Here is an 18,163-nt window from a genome sequence, read left to right on the forward strand (position 1 = left end):
CAAATAAAACTTCCTCCAGGGGCACCTGGGTGGCTCAGTCAGTTAAGTGTCTGACTTCGGCTCAGGTCATGATCTCACTGTTCATGAGTTTGAGCCCCGCTTCAGGCTCTGTGCTGATAGCTCAGAGCCTGGAGCCTGCTTCAGATTCTGTGTCTCCTTCTCTCTTGTCTGTCTCCCTCTCTCAAAAATAAACATAAAAAACAAAAACAAAAATCTTCATTCAGCACCTTGTACCATACATAGACCCATGTTAAATGCTTAGTATAAGATGTTAGTATATGACGTTAGGGTTCTGTCATGTGACCCCTGTGCTGCAGAGCCCCTACAACTGCTGACAGTGGTGAGAAGCAAGAAGTGAAGATTGGGGCAGTCTGGCTAGCTTTCTACTATGAGAATACAACATTTAAGAAAACCAAGATATAACACCATATCTGCTTTGGTAAACACAAGTTTTCATCTGATACCTAATAACAGAGTGAAGTTGATTCCTTGAAAAGCTAATTTACACAATAATCTTAAATAATTAAAACATATGTAAGATCTAATTACCTAAATAGGTTAACTCCCTAAAGGGAGGATAAGAAGGGAAGGGACAGACAAGCTTAATTCTGCTAATTAGTGAATTTCAGTGCACCAAATTAACTTCACATTAATCTGTAATTTTGATATTGACCAATTCGATCATTGACAAAGACCTCTGAAGGCCCAGTTTCCTGTTCCTGGCATTGACCTGTTTATTTCTGATTAAAAGAAAGTGGAGGAATGGCGAGACATTAAAGAAACCATTAGCAGAAGGCTACCTAAAAGCAGAACCAAGATTTCATCAAAAAAGTTTTCATTAACCATTTGTAACATCCAGATCATACATCTTAACCAAATAAAGGCTTAGGTATTTAAAACTGCTTAGAATACAGGAAGCTGGTTTCAATACTCTTCTTCCCTTTTGACAGAAGCCTCCTTCAGCTCCAGCCAACAGGCTATATTTATTTCCCTGAAGCAGCATTTCCTAGGAAAGAAGCAGCAGCCTCACTGCAGACAGCGTAAAAGAGCTCATGATCACGGCAGCAGGCCAACCTCAGGAGACCCATGGCCCTGTAGATTCATTTCACCATGCAAGAAAGCCACTGGGCTCTGCACCAATAGGAGTGCTGTTGTCATCTCCAGCAGAGGACTCTGGGCTGCTATTGGAAACCAACACCTGGCACCAAGCCAGATAACCGTATCACACCCGTACTGAGCTTTATAAAGCTTTATGGATGCCGAAAAGAAAAGGAAAAAAAAAAAAAAAGCAGGTGTTCTTACTCATCCTATCACTGACTGTCCAGAAAATTTGCTGAGTCACTGAGTACCAATCAAGAGAAAAATAATGCAGAGTCTGCAAATACTAATCTCCTTCATCCCTCTCTCCTTCCAAAAAGCAAGTAGACTCACAGGTAATATTCCTGACTCTGAAAATACAAGGGCATAGACAAATTCACACACCCTTAGTCCATACAGAAAAGTTTTCAGAGTCAAATATCTGAAAATATAATGTACTAGACAAAGCTATTTTTTTACTTAAAAAAATTTTTTTAATGTTTACTTATTTTTGAGAGAGAGAGAGACAAAGCGTGAGGGGAGGGAAGGGCAGAGAGAGAGGGAGACACAGAATCTGAAGCAGGCTCCAGGCTCTGAGCTGTCAGCACAGAGTCCCACAAGGGGCTCGAACTCATGAACCATGAGATCATGACCTGAGCCACCCAGGCACCCCAGAACGTGACCTTTTAAAAACACTTGACAGTTATGCATTCATTTTAACATATATAAAAAAACAGACAGCATAAACTTATGATTTTATTTATTTATTGCTTAGGTCAAGGCTGAGCAAAAATAAAAAATCCAGATTAAAAGAAATACTTCAAGTAAGAAAAAAGTTCAGAGGGCACAAGGATAAGATAAAAATCATGAAAACAGTACTCAAATTTAAAAGTCTGGGAAACATGAAAGGATAGTGAAAATAAAGTTTATGTGGACTCTTGACATTTTATAAAAGTAGTAACAGCCTTCCTGTTTCTTCAAGATAAGACTCGATCACATGAAGGAAACTTGCTGTCTGGCTCCTGACTTAATAAGTTAGGGGACAAAGGGCACAATAGTGATTCTATTTACAGTTCTTCTCAACCTGGAGAGGAAAAGCTGGCTGTTGCCACTGTACGTCCTAATGTCACTTCTACTGTAACCAACTGGGTGAGGACCCTGTCTCCAGAAATTTCACCAGACTACCCACATACAATAGCTTCCCAGCTTCCACCTTTTTTCCGAGCTATAAGCCATCCTTGCTCACTCCCAAGGCTTCATCTATATGGATGCACTAATGACTTCAAATTTTTCTTCTCCTACCTTACTTGCCTGTGCTCTATCTTCTGATCATTTTATCTGGATGCACTCAAATTCAGCATGTTCAAAGTAAACTCATTCTCACCTGAATCTTCTTCTCTTCCTATACATCCATTAGTAGTTTTAAACTCTTACCACCAATCCCAGATCCCCCAATACTTCCTTCCCCTTCCAGAGATGCCCCTGTCTCTCCTTTCTCATCTCACCTCACTATTATGCTTGGTTGGATGCAGACTCCTGGCTCTCTCACATAGATTGGCACAGGAGCCTCCCGACCGCTCCCTATATTTTATCTCTCTCCTATGCAGGTTTTTTCTACATTGTCTCAAAACTAATCTTCCTAAGATAAAAATCAAGTCTTAAAAATCCCTTCTCAGCTCCATATCATTAGCCCTTGGGTAACACAAACGAAAACCACAATGAGATATCAGACATACCTATCAGAATGGCTAAGATAAAAATAACAACACCACCAAATACTGCCAAGTATGCAGAGAAACTGGATCACTCATATATTGCTGGTGGGAATGGAAAAGTGTACAGCCAGTCTGGAAAAGAGTATTGAAGTTCCTTATACACCGAAACATGCACTTACCATATGACCCAGCAACTGCATTCCTGGGCATTTATCCAGACAAATGAGAGCTTATTCACACAAAATCCTATATATAAATGTTCAAGGCAGCTTTATTTGTAACAACTACACACTAGAAATAACCCAAAATGCCCTTCAACAAATGAATGGTTAAACAATCTATGGTTCCTCTATAACATAGAATAGTACTCACAATGAAAAGGAAAGAACTACCTAAAACATGGAATACTACTCACAAAAAGAAAATACTGATCCACATATCAAACGAGATGGATATCAAGGAAATTATGCACAGTGAAAAAAGCCAATCTCAAAAGTTACATGCTACGTGATTCCATTTATATAGTATTCTTTTTTTTTTTTTTTTTTTTTTTAAGACAGAGCAAGCAGCAGGGAAGAGGGGCAGAGGGACAGAATCTCAAGAAGGCTCCAGGGTCAGTGCAGGGCCTGGCATGGGGCTCAATCCCACAATGCTGGGATCATGACCTGAGCCAAAATCAAGAGTCGGGCACTCAAACGACTGGGCCACCCAGGTGTCCCTATAGCATTCTTAAAATGACAAAATTGTCAAGGTGGAGAACAGATTAGAGGTTGCCAGAGACTGGGGGCAAGGGGAAGGGAGGTGGCTATGGCTGCAAGGGAGGTGAGAGTAGAATGAGAGATGCTTGTGATGGTGCTGTTTTGTGTTCTGACTGTGGTGACGGTCACAAAAATCTACACATGTGAAAAAACTGCACAGAATATACACATGCAAATGAGTATACACAAAACCATAAAACTGGGAAGGCTTAATAAGGTGGGTGGATTGTTTTAATGTTGAGATATGGTGCTATAGTTTTGTTTTTTATGTTTATTTTATTTTTGAGAGAAAGAGAGCACAAGCAGGGTAGGAGCAAAGAGAGAGGGACACAAAGAATCTGAAGCAGGCTCCAGGCGCTGAGCTGCAGGGCTCAAACCCACAAGCAGTGAGATCACGACTTGAGCCGAAGTCGGACACTTAACCAACTGAATGACCCAGGTGCCCCTATGGTGCTATAGTTTTCTGCAAGAAGTTACCACTGGGGGAAGATGGATAAAGTGTATACAGAATTTCTTTGCATAGTAATCTCAAAATAAAAAGGGGGGGACAAAAACCTCCTCAATAACTTCCAATAGTTCCCCAGTGCCCATAGTAAAAGATTCCTTAGCATGGCATGCAGAATTTTCTCTTTCACATCCTAAGCTCTAGACAACTGGTTCTAAGATCTAACATTTAGAATGTTAGAACGCCATCTTAGAATGGCAGGCATCAGTCTAAGCATTTTATATGCATTATCTCATTTAATCTTCAATAATCCCATGAGTCAGGTTCTACTATCAATACCATTTTATTCATAAACCATCAAACCACAGATGATATAGTAACTTGAAAGCATCCCTACCTAATCATCCTTCAAAGACCTGCTCCAATGTCACCTTTGTGACTTTTTCTAGAGTTAAGTGCATACTGACAGTGCCTGGCACTCAGAAGATACTCACCACGTGGTTAATTAACATAAGGCTTAGACAAACAACACAAACCACAAACAAGTTATAGAACTGGCACCTTAAGGATTTGACAGTGATTACATTGACTGTTTTCCAAAGTTCAGCTTGAGTAGGAAAGCACTATATAATAAACAGTGGGGATGGAGCACCTGGGTGGCTCATTCGGTTAAGCACTCTTTATTTTGGCTCAGGTCATTATCTCACAGTTCGTAGGTTCAAGTCCCATATCAGACTCTGAGCTGGCAGCACAGAGCCTGCTTGGGATTCTCTCTCTCCCTGTCTCTGCCCCTACCCTCCCTCCCTCCCTCTCTCTCTCTCTCAAAATAAATAAACTTAAAATATATATATACGGTGGGGACAGAAAACACCTATTACTGAGAAAATGTTGTTTAATAAGGCAACAGCTTTCACATACCAAAGAAGGACAGGTAATGTCAGGCTAATGAAACTCCAGTGTCAGCTGCAAAGTTTTTCTGATTCTCAAGTTTTCACATAACAAATACTGTACATGAATACAAACCTTACCTTCCTAAACCCAGTCACCCCCATTCTTCCTTTGCAATTGAAGAAAAGGTATAATTTTTTTTTTTTTCAGAAGAAAGATATTTCTTCCATTTTAAAATGTATACTCATGGCACACCTGGGCATCTCAGTTGGTTAGGTGTCCGACTTCAGCTCAGGTCTTGATCTCACACCTGTACGTTTGAGCCCCGCATGGGGCTCTGTGCTCACAATTCAGAGCCTGGAGCCTGCTTCGGATTCTGTCTCCCTCTCTTTCTGCCCCTCCCCCACTCACACTCGGTCTCTGTCTCTTTCTCTCAAAATAAATAAACATTTAAAAAAACTAATTAAGGGGCACCTGGGTGGCTCAGTCGGTTAAGCGGCCGACTTCGGCTCAGGTCATGATCTCGCGGTCAGTGATTTCGAGCCCCGCGTCGGGCTCTGTGCTGACAGCTCAGAGCCTGGAGCCTGTTTCAGATTCTGTGTCTCCCTCTCTCTGACCCTCCCCCGTTCATGCTCTGTCTCAAAAATAAATAAACATTAAAAAAAAATTTTTTTTAATAAAAATAAAAAACTAATTAAAATTTTTTTAAAATGTATTTTAATTATTTCCCTTGGAGAAAACAAAATTCTTATCTAAAGACTCCTTCACATCCATGGATTTCCTTGGAAAACTTACTTATCATACTACCACAGTCTAGAATTGTTCCAGTACTCTGAAATCTGCAGGAGTCCCTCCAAAGGATTCACATTTTAAACACAGACAACAGAGGCAGAGGCAAAAAAACAAACAAACCAATTTTAAGTACATGAATGAAGTTTGGGGGGGGTTGTTTCTGTTTTGTTTTGTTTTATTTGAGAGAGAGAGAGAGAGAGAGAGAGAGAGAGAGAGAGAGAACATGAGCAGGGCAAAAGGAGAGAGAGGGAGAGGGAGAGAGAAGATCTTAAGCAGGCTCTACACTCAGCACCGAGCCCAACAAGGGGCTCGATCCCACAACCCTGGGACCAGGAGCTAAGATTAAGCCTGATGCTCAACTGACTGAGCCACCCAGGTGCCCCTAAGTACATGAATGAAGTTTAATGGTTCATATTCCCTCTCTTCCCTCTTCAGCACCCCCACCCCCACCCCTACATGTGACTTCTCTCAAGCAAAGCCTTTTCAGAATTCACCACAGGGTAGTACAAGCAGGAGAGAGGAGAACTCAAAAGGAGAAATAGGTGGCAGGCTGAAGCCAACCGACCGCTCCTTTTTTATATGTAACCATAAATTCTTACCAGTGATCTAAAGCCAACAACAGGGATGCCTGGGTGGCTCAGTGGGTTGAGCTTCCAACTTCAGCTCAGGTCATGATCTCAGGGTTTGTGGGTTTGAGCCTGGCATCGGGCTCTGTGCTGACAGCTCAGAGCCTGGACCCTGCTTTGGATTCTGTGTCTCCCTCTCTCTGTGCCCCTCCCCTGCTCATGCTCTGTCTCTCTCTCTCGCAAAAATAAATAAACATTAAAAAAAATTTTTTTAATAAAAAAATAAAGCCAACAACAAAAATGAAATTTCGTTTTAATTATACATTATATGAAAAAAGAAGGTGTAGTCTAATACAACAAGTAGGTAAGAAAAGGAATTCAGGAAAAGGAATACTGACCGGTCGATTTCTCTTATATTTGGAGTCCTCTCGGTCTCTGTGCTGCCCGGAAGTGCTGGTTCTCTCTCTCACGTTTCTATAACCAGGACTGGGGATGATATACTCTTTTCCTATGTCGATATCCTTCATCTTCTCTGAGTAGAGGTGCCAGGGCTCACAGACTTTTGGTTTCACTTGAGAATTTCTGAAATTAAAAATTCATCAAAGAATAACACTATATGTTAATTATACCAGAATTTTTTAAAAATTTTCTTTATTTCCTTAAGGAAAGAGATTTCCTAAATTTGTACTTAATCATATGCAAAAGTACTTTAAACTAGAAAAAAAAAGGGCAAAAGCATTAAAGTTTACTACCATTATACCTATAAAAATAATTTTTCAGAAATGTTTAAAGTGCCATTTCATTTTTTTTAAAGAAAAAAATATCAGTGTAATAGAACCAAGGATTACCACCTCCCACCCCTAAGGGGGGAAAAAAGATTAGAAAAAAATAAACACACTAGTAAAGAGATATCATCACCTTCAACTAAGCTCAAACCCATGTAAGGAGCATTCAGATAAGTCTTTCAAAAAAAAAAAAAAAAGACAACTTTTAAGTTTGTTCCAAGCATTATAAACTCCACAATTTTAAAATGGATATTATTTCTCCTACTAAATGTTACTAAATGAAAATTTACAAAGCCCTTATTCTACCAATGATATATCCCACCTCTGCGTTTTTATAATTGGGTAACTGGTTTGTTATTTTAAAGCTCCATGAAGTTACATAAATACAAATACAAAACAAATTTACACCTGAAATGCAAAACAAAACAATATTATCACACCTTAACTTAAAAAAAAATTTTTTTAATGTTTATTTATTCTTAAGAGAGAGACAGAGACAGCACAAACAGGGGAGGGGCAGAGAGAAATAGAGGCACAGAATCTGAAGCAGGGTCCAGGCTCTGAACTCTCAGCACAGAGCCCGACACAGGGCTCAAACTCCCGAGATGTGAAATCATGACCTAAGCGGAAGTAGGATGCTTAACTGACTGAGCCACCCAGTTGCCCCAACAATATTACACCTTAACTTTAAAAACAAATTCCCCTTGGGGTACTGAAAGTGTTCTAAAATTAGGCAGTGTTGATGGTTGCCCAAGCCTGTGAATGTACTAACCCAAAACTGAGTTGTAATACTTTAAAGGGGTGCATTTAATGGTATATAATTTATATCTCAACAAAGCCGTTATTAGAAAACAATAACAAAAAGAAATTCCCCATCCTGTCCAACAAAATCTTACCTAATATTTACCTGAAACTCTGTTCTAAACCTCTGCTTGCCTGGCTAACTTTGATCAATATACTGTATCAACTCTGGTTAATTCTGAAAAAATAAAACACACACATTTCCCCCACTCTGAGATGGCTCAAAGTTTCCCAGATACAAGCTGAGAAAACGCCTTTCGCACCAGCCTCACTAGAAATTAAAGAAGTGTAGCTGTGTTGCCTTTTGGATTCCATAACTTCCTAGCTATCACTGGGTCTTAAAAGTACTACTCTGCAGACAAAATTCTGACCACTACAATTCATTTTTCTAAGGTATCAGAGAAAAGGAGAATACTTACTAAATAAAAAAGAACTAAATCTCCTCCATACAGACGTGTTTCCAACACACTTCTTGCCTTTCAGAAGTCTAGTTCAACTACCCTGAGTCGATACTGCTAAATTACGTATCTTTAAAAAAAAAAAAAAAAAGTCACCTTGTCCAAGGACAAACTGCACCATAAAGCACTCCGGCTTACAACCAAGAGCACAGCAATCACGTCACTGAGACCTCATTAAGCCTAAACTATAAACAGACCTGGGCATCTCCCTGTGTCCCCAATGTCAGGTTGCAGCTGCAGATCAGAGTAATCCTTCTTGTTAGAGGGATCACTGAAGTCCAACCTTCCTCACAAAAGGCTCCCTAACCTAGCTGATTGTGTGGAAGCTGAACAGATAAGTCCCATTTTGAAAAAAAGGCAAGAGGAAGGAAGTGGGTTTGAAAGGGGCACGGCCCAACCAACTAATTCACAATTCCAAATGCCATATCAAGAAGAACATAAAGTTCATCCCAATTGTCTAAGAACTCTTGATAACTAAAGTGTGTTTCAATCATTTTATTTCAAGTTATTCTACGTATGAAGGAGGTGGGGAGTAGGTCTCCATTGCCTCTAACACTCTTGTTTCTTAGCTTCCTGGGAAAAGAGGCATAGCCATGAGAGTAGGCAGGCCTTGAGTATGCACAAAGTTACTATCTCTTGGCCTTGAATATAAGAATTCCGTCTTCTGTGATCAGGATTATAAGATCGGGCACCCCACATAGAGGCCACCCAAGAGCTAGGAATCCCTATGAGTTTTAGAAAGAAAACAAGCCCAAGTCTGAATAAAGCAACCAAGAAAGGATCACTATAGGCTTGACTCTTTTTGACTCTATTTGTACTTCCCTATTTTCTTCTGTTCTCCTTTTGGGTGTTAAAAAGTTGTTTTGCAATGCTAACTTGATTCAGCTGTCAAGAACGGAAAAAAGGAAAGGATTTTTTTTTTCTTTTTTGAGTCAGAGCTACACAATGACATTAGCAGAACAACCAAAGTGGTAGAACCCCAAAGAAGTGTCCAGATTCAAAATCAACAGAGTTGAGGCCAGACAACTGTCCTTTTTTTTTTTTTTTTTTTTTTAATCAAGGTTCCCCTTCCAGTGGTAAAAGTGTAGACATTCTCCCTGCACAATGATGCAGAGGAAACTGCATGGGGGAGGGGGATTGCAAGAACTGGAACTAGCCAGACTGGTGTTTCCAAATTGCCTTCATTACAACATTCCTTAGGTATCCAACCTCAGGAATTTCATTCAGGCCCTGAAGCTGCACAAGAAGACCTGAAGCTATTTACCACCCTCTGATAATCCACTTGTTGTGCCTCAACCTTCCGCACCCTTCACTTAGGCAACAGATTCCAGTATAAGCTATCCATCTTGTCCTTCAAAACCTTCTGAAACTTTGCCAATCATTCCTGTGCCCTTCTGCCTCCTGCCTCCCCACGTCTGTGCAGAAGCCAGATGACCCCTGTGCAACAAACACAAAGCAACATGCAGCTCTGTGTGGTGGAAGTGGAAAGGCACTGATGACAGTCAAGAGATCAGGACTCCCTCCATTCCTGGCTCTGCCCAGGGTTTGCTGTGCGTACTTGTGTCACGAACGTCCATTTACCCGTTTGCAGAAAACGAGAGGATGACTTTTAAGGTCGCTGCGCTGGCAGCTCAGAATTGCTGGTATAAGACTTGAGCGGGGTGTGCCCCGGGCCGCCCTCCCCACAAGCATGAGGATGGGGGCTTCTCTCTCGTCAGCTTCACCTGGGATGCCTTGACCCTTGGGCGTTCCCACGGCCAGTTTGGGCCTGACGAGGCCACAGCGACCCACACCCACGGGCCGCGGACGCAGCACCCCCTGGTGGCCGCATCCGGGTATGTAGCCAGCACTCTCGACCACTCAGCCCACCCTACCTGCCTTCCGACGCCAGGACCTCAGCACCAGCCAGCCCTCAGGGATTGCGTCCCGAGGAGGGGGCGGCGGGACACTAGAAGGAGGCCAGGCTGCGCTTCTCAGGTCTCCGGATTCCCCCCGAACCTCCTCTTATCCCCGATCCCAGTCCGCCACCCCGGGTGGGAACATACAGGGGTGACCCCCGTGACAACCAACAGAGAAGGAGGGGGTGCGACGTTAGCTGCTACCTACCTGTGCCCCGGCTCCAGGATGGCCGCACCGGCCACTCGACCACGCTCCCGAGCATCAGCCCCGGTGCAAAACAAGCCTTTATAGCGGCATTGGCCGCCAGACTGCGCAGGCGTGCTGCACAAAGACTCCCCAAGACTGAAGGGAATTGTAGTCCCTCTTCTAGGAGCCCGAGGCTCGACACGCGGCAAAGGACTATATTTCCCAGAAGCGCTGCAGAAGCCCTGGAGGAGGCGCAGGCTGCTCCTCCTTTCCACCGCGCTCCTGGCTCTGCACCATCCTTCTCAGAGCTTCTGAAAGCCTGTCTGGAATCTTCTCTGAGGCCGTGTGCCCCAGTGGGTGGCCGGGAAGGTTGACAGTAGCCCTTGGGGGAGGGTGGGGGGCGCAGCTCGGTGTTTGCAGGCAGGACGGAGCCGACGGTGTGCGGCCATTTATGCACCAGAAAATATCATGAAGGTCATCAGCTATCAACTAGCCCCAACTCGTGTCTTTTATGGCAGTTAACATTTTACGATTGTTTGCTCAGTATTCGACCTGCATCCTGCGCTGATATCACCTTTATCAGTTTTATCCCATTGCCTGTCACATAACCTTGTGCTACCTGGTTTCTAGATAATGAAACGCCAGGATCACAATTTCTACGGTAGCAAGAGCCTTGGAAACGATGTACCAACTCACTCCTTTTTGTAAATCAAACTGAGGTTCCCAAAGAGACTGATCACAGTATTTCTCTTTGTGTTTCATCTGTACCTTCAACATGATCGTAACATCACTACTCTCTGTTGAGTGCCTACCTACTCTGTACGTGGTGCTTTACATGAAATTCTTGTTTCTTTTAATCTCCACAACCACAGTGTAGGTATATCTTCTCCATTTCAGAGATTATTTTTAAAAAGGTAAAGTGACTTGTTCATCTTTATACAACTAGCTAGTGTGAAGACACTAAGGTATCATAATTAATTAACACGATGTTCCTGAGTGAGGATGGATTAATAGGCCTATGCAACACCACAAAGAGGCTGGGAACAGACTCATGCATATGTGTAAACACGATCTGTGACTGAGAAAACATTACAGATCAGTAGGGAAAGGAAGAAGTTTGGATAAATAGTGCTGGGACAATAGGTCATCTGTATTTTTAAAAACTCAGGGATTACTACTTCAGCCCACACAGAAAAACCGATTTCAGGTAGATCAAAGACCGACCTGTGAAAGGGAAAACTTTAAAATGTTGGGAAGAAAATGTGAAATAACTTCATAACCTTGGGAGTAGAGAAGAACCTCTTAAACAAGTTGCAAACACAAAAAATAAAGGAAAGATTGATACATTCTTACTATAGCTAAATTTAAATTTCTGTACAAGAGCCATAAATTGAAAAGCAAAACCACAAGTTATAACCAACAAAATTTTGGATACAAAATATACAAATAGTTTCTACAACTCAATAAGAAAGGGCAAATCACTCAGTCGGAAAATAGGCAAATGATATGAACAGACAGTGAACACACTGTAAAGGAAACCTGAACAACCATTCAAGCATGCAAAGACACCCAATCAGGAAAAAAAAAAAACCAGGGAAATTCAAGTTAAAATAGCAATGAGATACTGTTTTATGCCCTTCTCATGGGAAAACATAAAAACCTGACAACACCGACTATTGTCAAGGATCTGGAAAAACAGGATATTTTGCACATTGCTGGCAGTGTATCAACTGATAGAACCATATTAAAGAGCAGTTTGGCCACATTTAGTAGATTGGAAAAGGGCTATATATAGGGCAGTATTGTTAGATCCCTGGCAGACACCTAAAATTTAGTGGCTCGGAGTCAAGAAGTTTATTTCTCTCATAAATAAAAGTCTTAGGTAAGTATCCCAGATCAGTAGTGTAGTCCTGCTTCCTGCAGGCAGTCAGAGACCAAGGGTATGGTGGCTCTGTCAGGTTCAACATATAGCTCCAAAATTTTTCTACTCATTGCTATTACGAGTCACCCGGGTGGAAGGAAGGAAGAATATAGAGATGTGTGACCTGATCTTGAGGCACCAGCAGGGAAGCAATATACATCATTTCCATTCACATTCTACTAGTGACAATTTAATCATCTGGGCACATCTAAGTGAGAGGGAAACTGGGAAGTGCAATCCTCAGCTGGGAAGCTATGAGCCATCTACAATTCCATTACAATGGAAGAAGGAAAGAACAGATTTCAGTGGAAACTAATGGTTTCCACCTCATATGCCTATCCTTGAACCCAGAAATTCCACTTCTACATATATGCTGTAGGGTAGCCTTTCTCTATGGAGGCTTCTGCAAGTGAATTAAGCCCTAAAAAGAATTATTTGAGTGATTATTTTCTCAGTTCTCCCAAGGATAACACATATCTAGTATCATTCTAGATGTCCAAGAGAGAAGTTAATTCATTACACACAGTGAATGCTTTAGGGCATCAGGGCTTAATGCTATTAGCTGAGAAAAGATGCTCTAAAGGGCCTCCCACATATATACACAAGGAGATATATTCATTGTGCATTGTCTGTAGTAGTGGAAAGAAACTAAATTCCATTAACAAGAGAACAGATAACTAGATTATGGTATTTGTATAATGAGCTACTATACAGCAGTTAAAGAACATGGGCTATAATGTATCTCACTATGTATAAGTTTCAAAAACAATGTTGAGCACAAATAAGTTACAAAAAGACTCAAATTGTATAACCCCAATTTGTATTTATTTTGTAAATATGTAAAAATGTGATATGTAGTTTATGAATACACATATATGTACTTAAAAATATAAAAAATACCTGGGCATGACGAACAACAATTTCAAGGTGTAATTGGAGATATAGCTGGTGTTGGAGGTACAAGAATAAGATCAGAGAGGCAGACACAGGAGCTTCATCTGTTTCTGTAATATTTTATTTCTTTTTAAAATGATTTATAGGGGTGCCTGGGTGGCTCTTTTGGTTGAACATCCGACTTCAGCTCAGGTCATGATCTTGCGGTTCATGGATGGAGCCCCGCATCAGGCTCTGTGCTGATAGCTCAGAGCCTGGAGCCTGTTTCAGATTCTGTGTCTCCCCCTCTCTCTGCCCCTCCCCTGCTCATGCTCTCTCTCACTCTCTTAAAAAATGAATATACATTAAAAAAATTTAATGACTTATAAATGTTCATTTTAACGAGGTTTGGAGTGGGTACACAGGTCCTTCTAATATCATTTGCTGTACGTTTTGGTGGCTTTAAGTATTTCATGATAAAAATGTTTTAGTGTCATAGGAACAAATCATATCTCCTCTCACTGGGACTATATGCACTTGAGCCAAAGAATCTTGCAGGTCGCTATATCTATATCTGCTGATGAGAATTCCTGAAGCACCTGTGGCCATCTGGTTGCATAAGATAAACCTCCTCAGCACGCCTCAAGCCACCTTGCTGAGGTATACTAGCACTTCCTACCATGCCTCAAACACCGTAGAATCCCAAAGCTGGAAATCTGATACTTTAATATAAAATCAAAAGCTTCTAAAAATCTCCCTGAAATACTCCAAATATATTGATCATAGGTTAAAAGAAAAAAAAAACACAATAATAGACGACCATTGAGCAGACGTGGTGCGAAGCCTCAATACCCTAAGGTCTTATCTCTGTCTGTCTACAGATAGCCTGGGCCAAACAATCGTACTTAACTTACACTTACTTATAAGTATAATTAGACTTCTACTTATTTACATGATACTGATTGCAAAGCATCCCCTCCTTAAAATGATTTTGTGTTGTGAGATGTTTGGGGGAGTGATATTCTCCAATCCTCAGGCAAGGGGCTAGAGTAGAGAATCTATGTAAACCCACACTTGTACATATTTTAAAAATAATACTTATTTTATGTAATCCACTAAAAATATTCATTCAATATTTGATGGAGATATAATGGAGCGAAAACAGAGAAGTTTCCTGTCCTTATGGGGCTTAGAGTTCCAAATAAACTTGAGTCCAAAGTTAAATTATAACTGGAGTAGGTACTAGACAAGGAAGGTATGAGTTGTGCCTGAAGGACAGTGGGAGTTAGTAAGGTGAACATGTGGAGGTGGGCAGAGCAGAGAGCACTCCAAGCAGAGGGAACAACAAAGACCAAGCAGAAGGAAAAGGAAGGGAACATCTCTAAAGGCCTTGTAGACCATGTTACAGGTCTCAGAGGAAGAGCAAATGGCAACCACGACAAGGTTTTTAATGGTGAGTGGGTTAAGGGTTGAGAAATCAAATTTGCATTTTGAAGACTGCACTGTGGCTGGTAGACTGGAGAAAGAGTTAGAAGTACCTAGAAGGGAAGACAATCAGCAGACCTTGGTGATGGAGTAGGTAAAGTGGTGTGAGAAAGAAATGTGTCAAGGGTACCACCTAGGTTTCTGGTTGCAGAACTGGATGGATGGTGGTACTGCTGCTCATTGACAGAAGTGTTTTATTGCAGTAGCTTCCTCTACCCAGGTTACCAGGACCTAATGCCAAATGGCAATGATCACTCCACATCTGCTGTGGCATTCGCAGTTGAATTCTTATGAAGACAAAATTTCACTTTTGCAGATCAATTTTACAATGAAAGTCATTTTCAAGAAATAAGACTTTTTTTTCAAGTTAGCTAATAAAGTGAATATTTTACTTGCCATCACAGAAACAACAGTGTGAGAGAATAATAAACCTCTTTAACGGTCTCTGGCAACTTAAATTTTTTTTTAATGTTTTTTATTTATTTTTGGGACAGAGAGAGACAGAGCATGAACGGGGGAGGGGCAGAGAGAGAGAGGGAGACACAGAATCGGAAACAGACTCCAGGCTATGCTGTCAGCACAGAGCCGGATGAAGGGCTCGAACTCACAGACTGAAAGATCATGACGTGACCTGAAGTTGGTCACTTAACTGACTAAGGCACCCAGGCACCCGGAGAATTCTTTTTTTTTTTTCTTAATGTTTCTTTATTTTTGAGAGAGAGACAGAGAGCCAGAGAGGGAGCGGGGTAGGGACAGAGAGAGAGAGGGAGACAGAGAATCTGAAACAGGCTCCAGTCTCTGAGCTGTCAGCACAGAGCCCGACGTGGGGCTCAAACTCACGAACCATGAGATCATGATCTGAGCCGAAGTTGGAATGATCTGAGCCGAAGTTGGACGCCTACTGACTGGGCCACCCAGGCGCCCCTAAATGTTTATTTTTTGAGAGAGAGAGAGAGAGAGAGAGAGAGAGCGAGCCAGGGGAGGGCAGAGAGAGGGGGTGGACAGAGGATCCAAAGCAAGCTCCACACTGACAGCAGCAAGCCTGATGCAGGGCTCAAACTCACAACTGTGAGATCACGGCCTGAGCCACTGAGCCATTCAGGTGCCCCCTTGGCAACTTGGAAAAGAGAAAAGGATTTCACATATCAACAATTCCAAAATTGGTGCAGCCACTGTGGAAAACAGTATGGAGTTTCCTCAAAAAATTAAAAGCAGGAGCGCCTGGATGGCTCAGTTGAGCTTCCGACTCCAGCTTAGGTCATGATCTCATGGTTCGTGAGTTTGTGCCCCATGTCAGGCTTTGTGTTGACAGTTCAGAGCCTGGAGCCTGTTTCAGAGTCTGTCTCCCTTTCTCTCTCTCTGCCTCTCTCCTGTTTGCACACACACTCTCTCTCAAAAATAAACATTAAAAAAATTAAAAATAAAGTTACCATATTATTCATTAATTCCACTATGGGGTATTTACCCAAAGAAAATGGAAACACCTCCAAAAAGATATATACACCCCTATGTTTATTGTAGCATTTTTTACAATAGTCAGGATATGGAAACAACCCAAGTGTCCATCCATAAATGAATGCATAAAGAAGATTTTATATTTTATATAAAATAGAAATATAGAATATAAATATAAATATAGAAGATTATAAATATATATACATACAGATTTATATAGAAGATTATATATGCAAATATACACATATACCTATATATACATATACACACATACATATATACATATATACATATATATACATATACACATATGTATATACATATATATATACATATATACACATAGGTGTATATATATAAAGGAATATTGCTCAGCCATAAAAAAAGCATGAAATCTTGCCATTTACAGCAACATGGATGGATCTAGAGGGTATAATGCTAAATGACATGAGTCAATCAGAGAAAGACAAATACCATATGATTTCACTCACATGTGGAATTTAAGAAACAAACGAACAAAGAAAAAAGAGACCACCAAAAGTCAGATTTTTTTTTTTAATGTTTAGTTTTTTATTCTGACACAGAGAGAGAAAGCATGCTCACAAGTGGGAGATGGGCAGAGAAAGAGGGAGAGAGCGAATCCCAAGCAGGCTGCACACTCAGTGCAGAGCCCCATGCGCAGCTCAATCACACAATAGGGAGATCTTGACCTGAACTGATATCAAGAGTAGGTTGTTTAACCAACTAAGCCACCCAGGTGGCCCCAAAACACGACTCCTTTTTTTTCAAGTTTACTTACTTATTTTGAGAAAGACAGAGAGGGCAAGCAGGGGAGAGGCAGAGAGAGGGAAAGAAAATCCCAAGCAGGCGCCACACTGTCAGCATGGTGTCGGATGTGGGGCTCAAACTCATGAACTGTAAGATCATGACCTGAGCCAAGACCAAGAGTAGGACATTTAACTGACTGAGCCACCCAGACGCCCCCTCAAAACAACAGACTCTTAAATATGAAGACCTGGTAGTTGCCAGAGGGGTGGTAGGTGGGGGGGGGGGGTGGGTGCAATAGGTCAAGGGGATTAAGGGCATGCTTATCATGATGAGCACTGAGTAATAATATATAGAATTGTCAAATCACAACATAGCCTAAGACTAATATAGCCTAAAACTAATATGTTAATTATACTGGAATTGAAAAAAAAATTTTTTAATAAACTAAAAAAAAAAAAGATGTCAACAATGCCAGATGAAAGCCAAATGACATTGCATATTATATAGACAAAGATTTCACAGTATTTTCAATAGAGAACTGCAGTGGGTGAAGCTGAGTGTTCATACAGTACACAGCAGTAGAGGCACGTTATGGTAAGTCATATCACATAGCCACTTTATGAAGGAAAGAATTACACACTTCTCACCTTCGTAGTAATAACATCTCAACTAATTAGCAGTAAAGGTAGTAGTGAGAAAGAAATGAAGAATTGCTTTAAAAAAGCGTTAAGTACAGTTATATTGACATGCACTATCATATTGACCCAATAAAATAACAGATAGGTGTTCAAAAACTAGCTCCTTGTAAAAAAGATAGGGAAATGGACAGCAGTTATCTAATTTTAATAAAACAATATTATCTACCACATTAATGTTTTTGATTCTACAGTCTTGTATGTACATAATTTATAAATTTATTCTAATTTATAGAATATCTAATTTTTAGAATTGTTACTTCTCAAATGTTCTCGGACAGTAACATTTTATTTTTTATAAATCAAATAAAAAATTCTAATTTGTAGAATATCTAATATATAATTTTATCTTATAAGAGCTATAAGTATAAGGACTTTATACATGATTTTATGATTATAAATATTTAAGTGATATTATAAATAATTCAAGTTAACATCAGGGGTTTAGGAGTTTTGTTTCTCTTTAAAAAAAAATTTTTTTTTAATGTTTATTTCCTTTGCGAGAGAGAGGCAGTGTGAGCAGGGGAGGGGCAGGAAGAGAGGGAGACACAGAATCTGAAGCAGGCTAGCTGTCAGCACAGGGCCTGCGGGGGGGG

At 40.8% G+C, this 18,163-nt stretch overlaps 1 protein-coding gene across 8 annotated transcripts in view; it reads right to left on the reverse strand.

Moving 5' to 3' along the window:
* ABCC5 (ATP binding cassette subfamily C member 5) overlaps positions 1-18,163 on the reverse strand; it is an 89,387-nt gene that overhangs the window by 69,575 nt on the left and 1,649 nt on the right. For 6 of the 8 annotated variants that reach the window (XM_040480906.1, XM_040480911.1, XM_040480913.1 and 3 more), the window contains one exon: positions 6,640-6,823. In XM_040480906.1, coding sequence (XP_040336840.1) covers positions 6,640-6,768 — 129 coding nt within the window. In that variant the 5' untranslated portion in view covers positions 6,769-6,823. Of the gene's footprint in view, positions 1-6,639; positions 6,824-8,246; positions 8,353-10,391; positions 10,522-18,163 lie in introns of those variants that run through there. The other 2 variants (XM_040480904.1, XM_040480905.1) reach the window with 2 other exon arrangements.

This window comes from Herpailurus yagouaroundi, unplaced genomic scaffold (assembly GCF_014898765.1).
Source record: "Herpailurus yagouaroundi ecotype Mexico unplaced genomic scaffold, PumYag 159, whole genome shotgun sequence".
Taxonomy (NCBI): domain Eukaryota; kingdom Metazoa; phylum Chordata; class Mammalia; order Carnivora; family Felidae; genus Herpailurus; species Herpailurus yagouaroundi.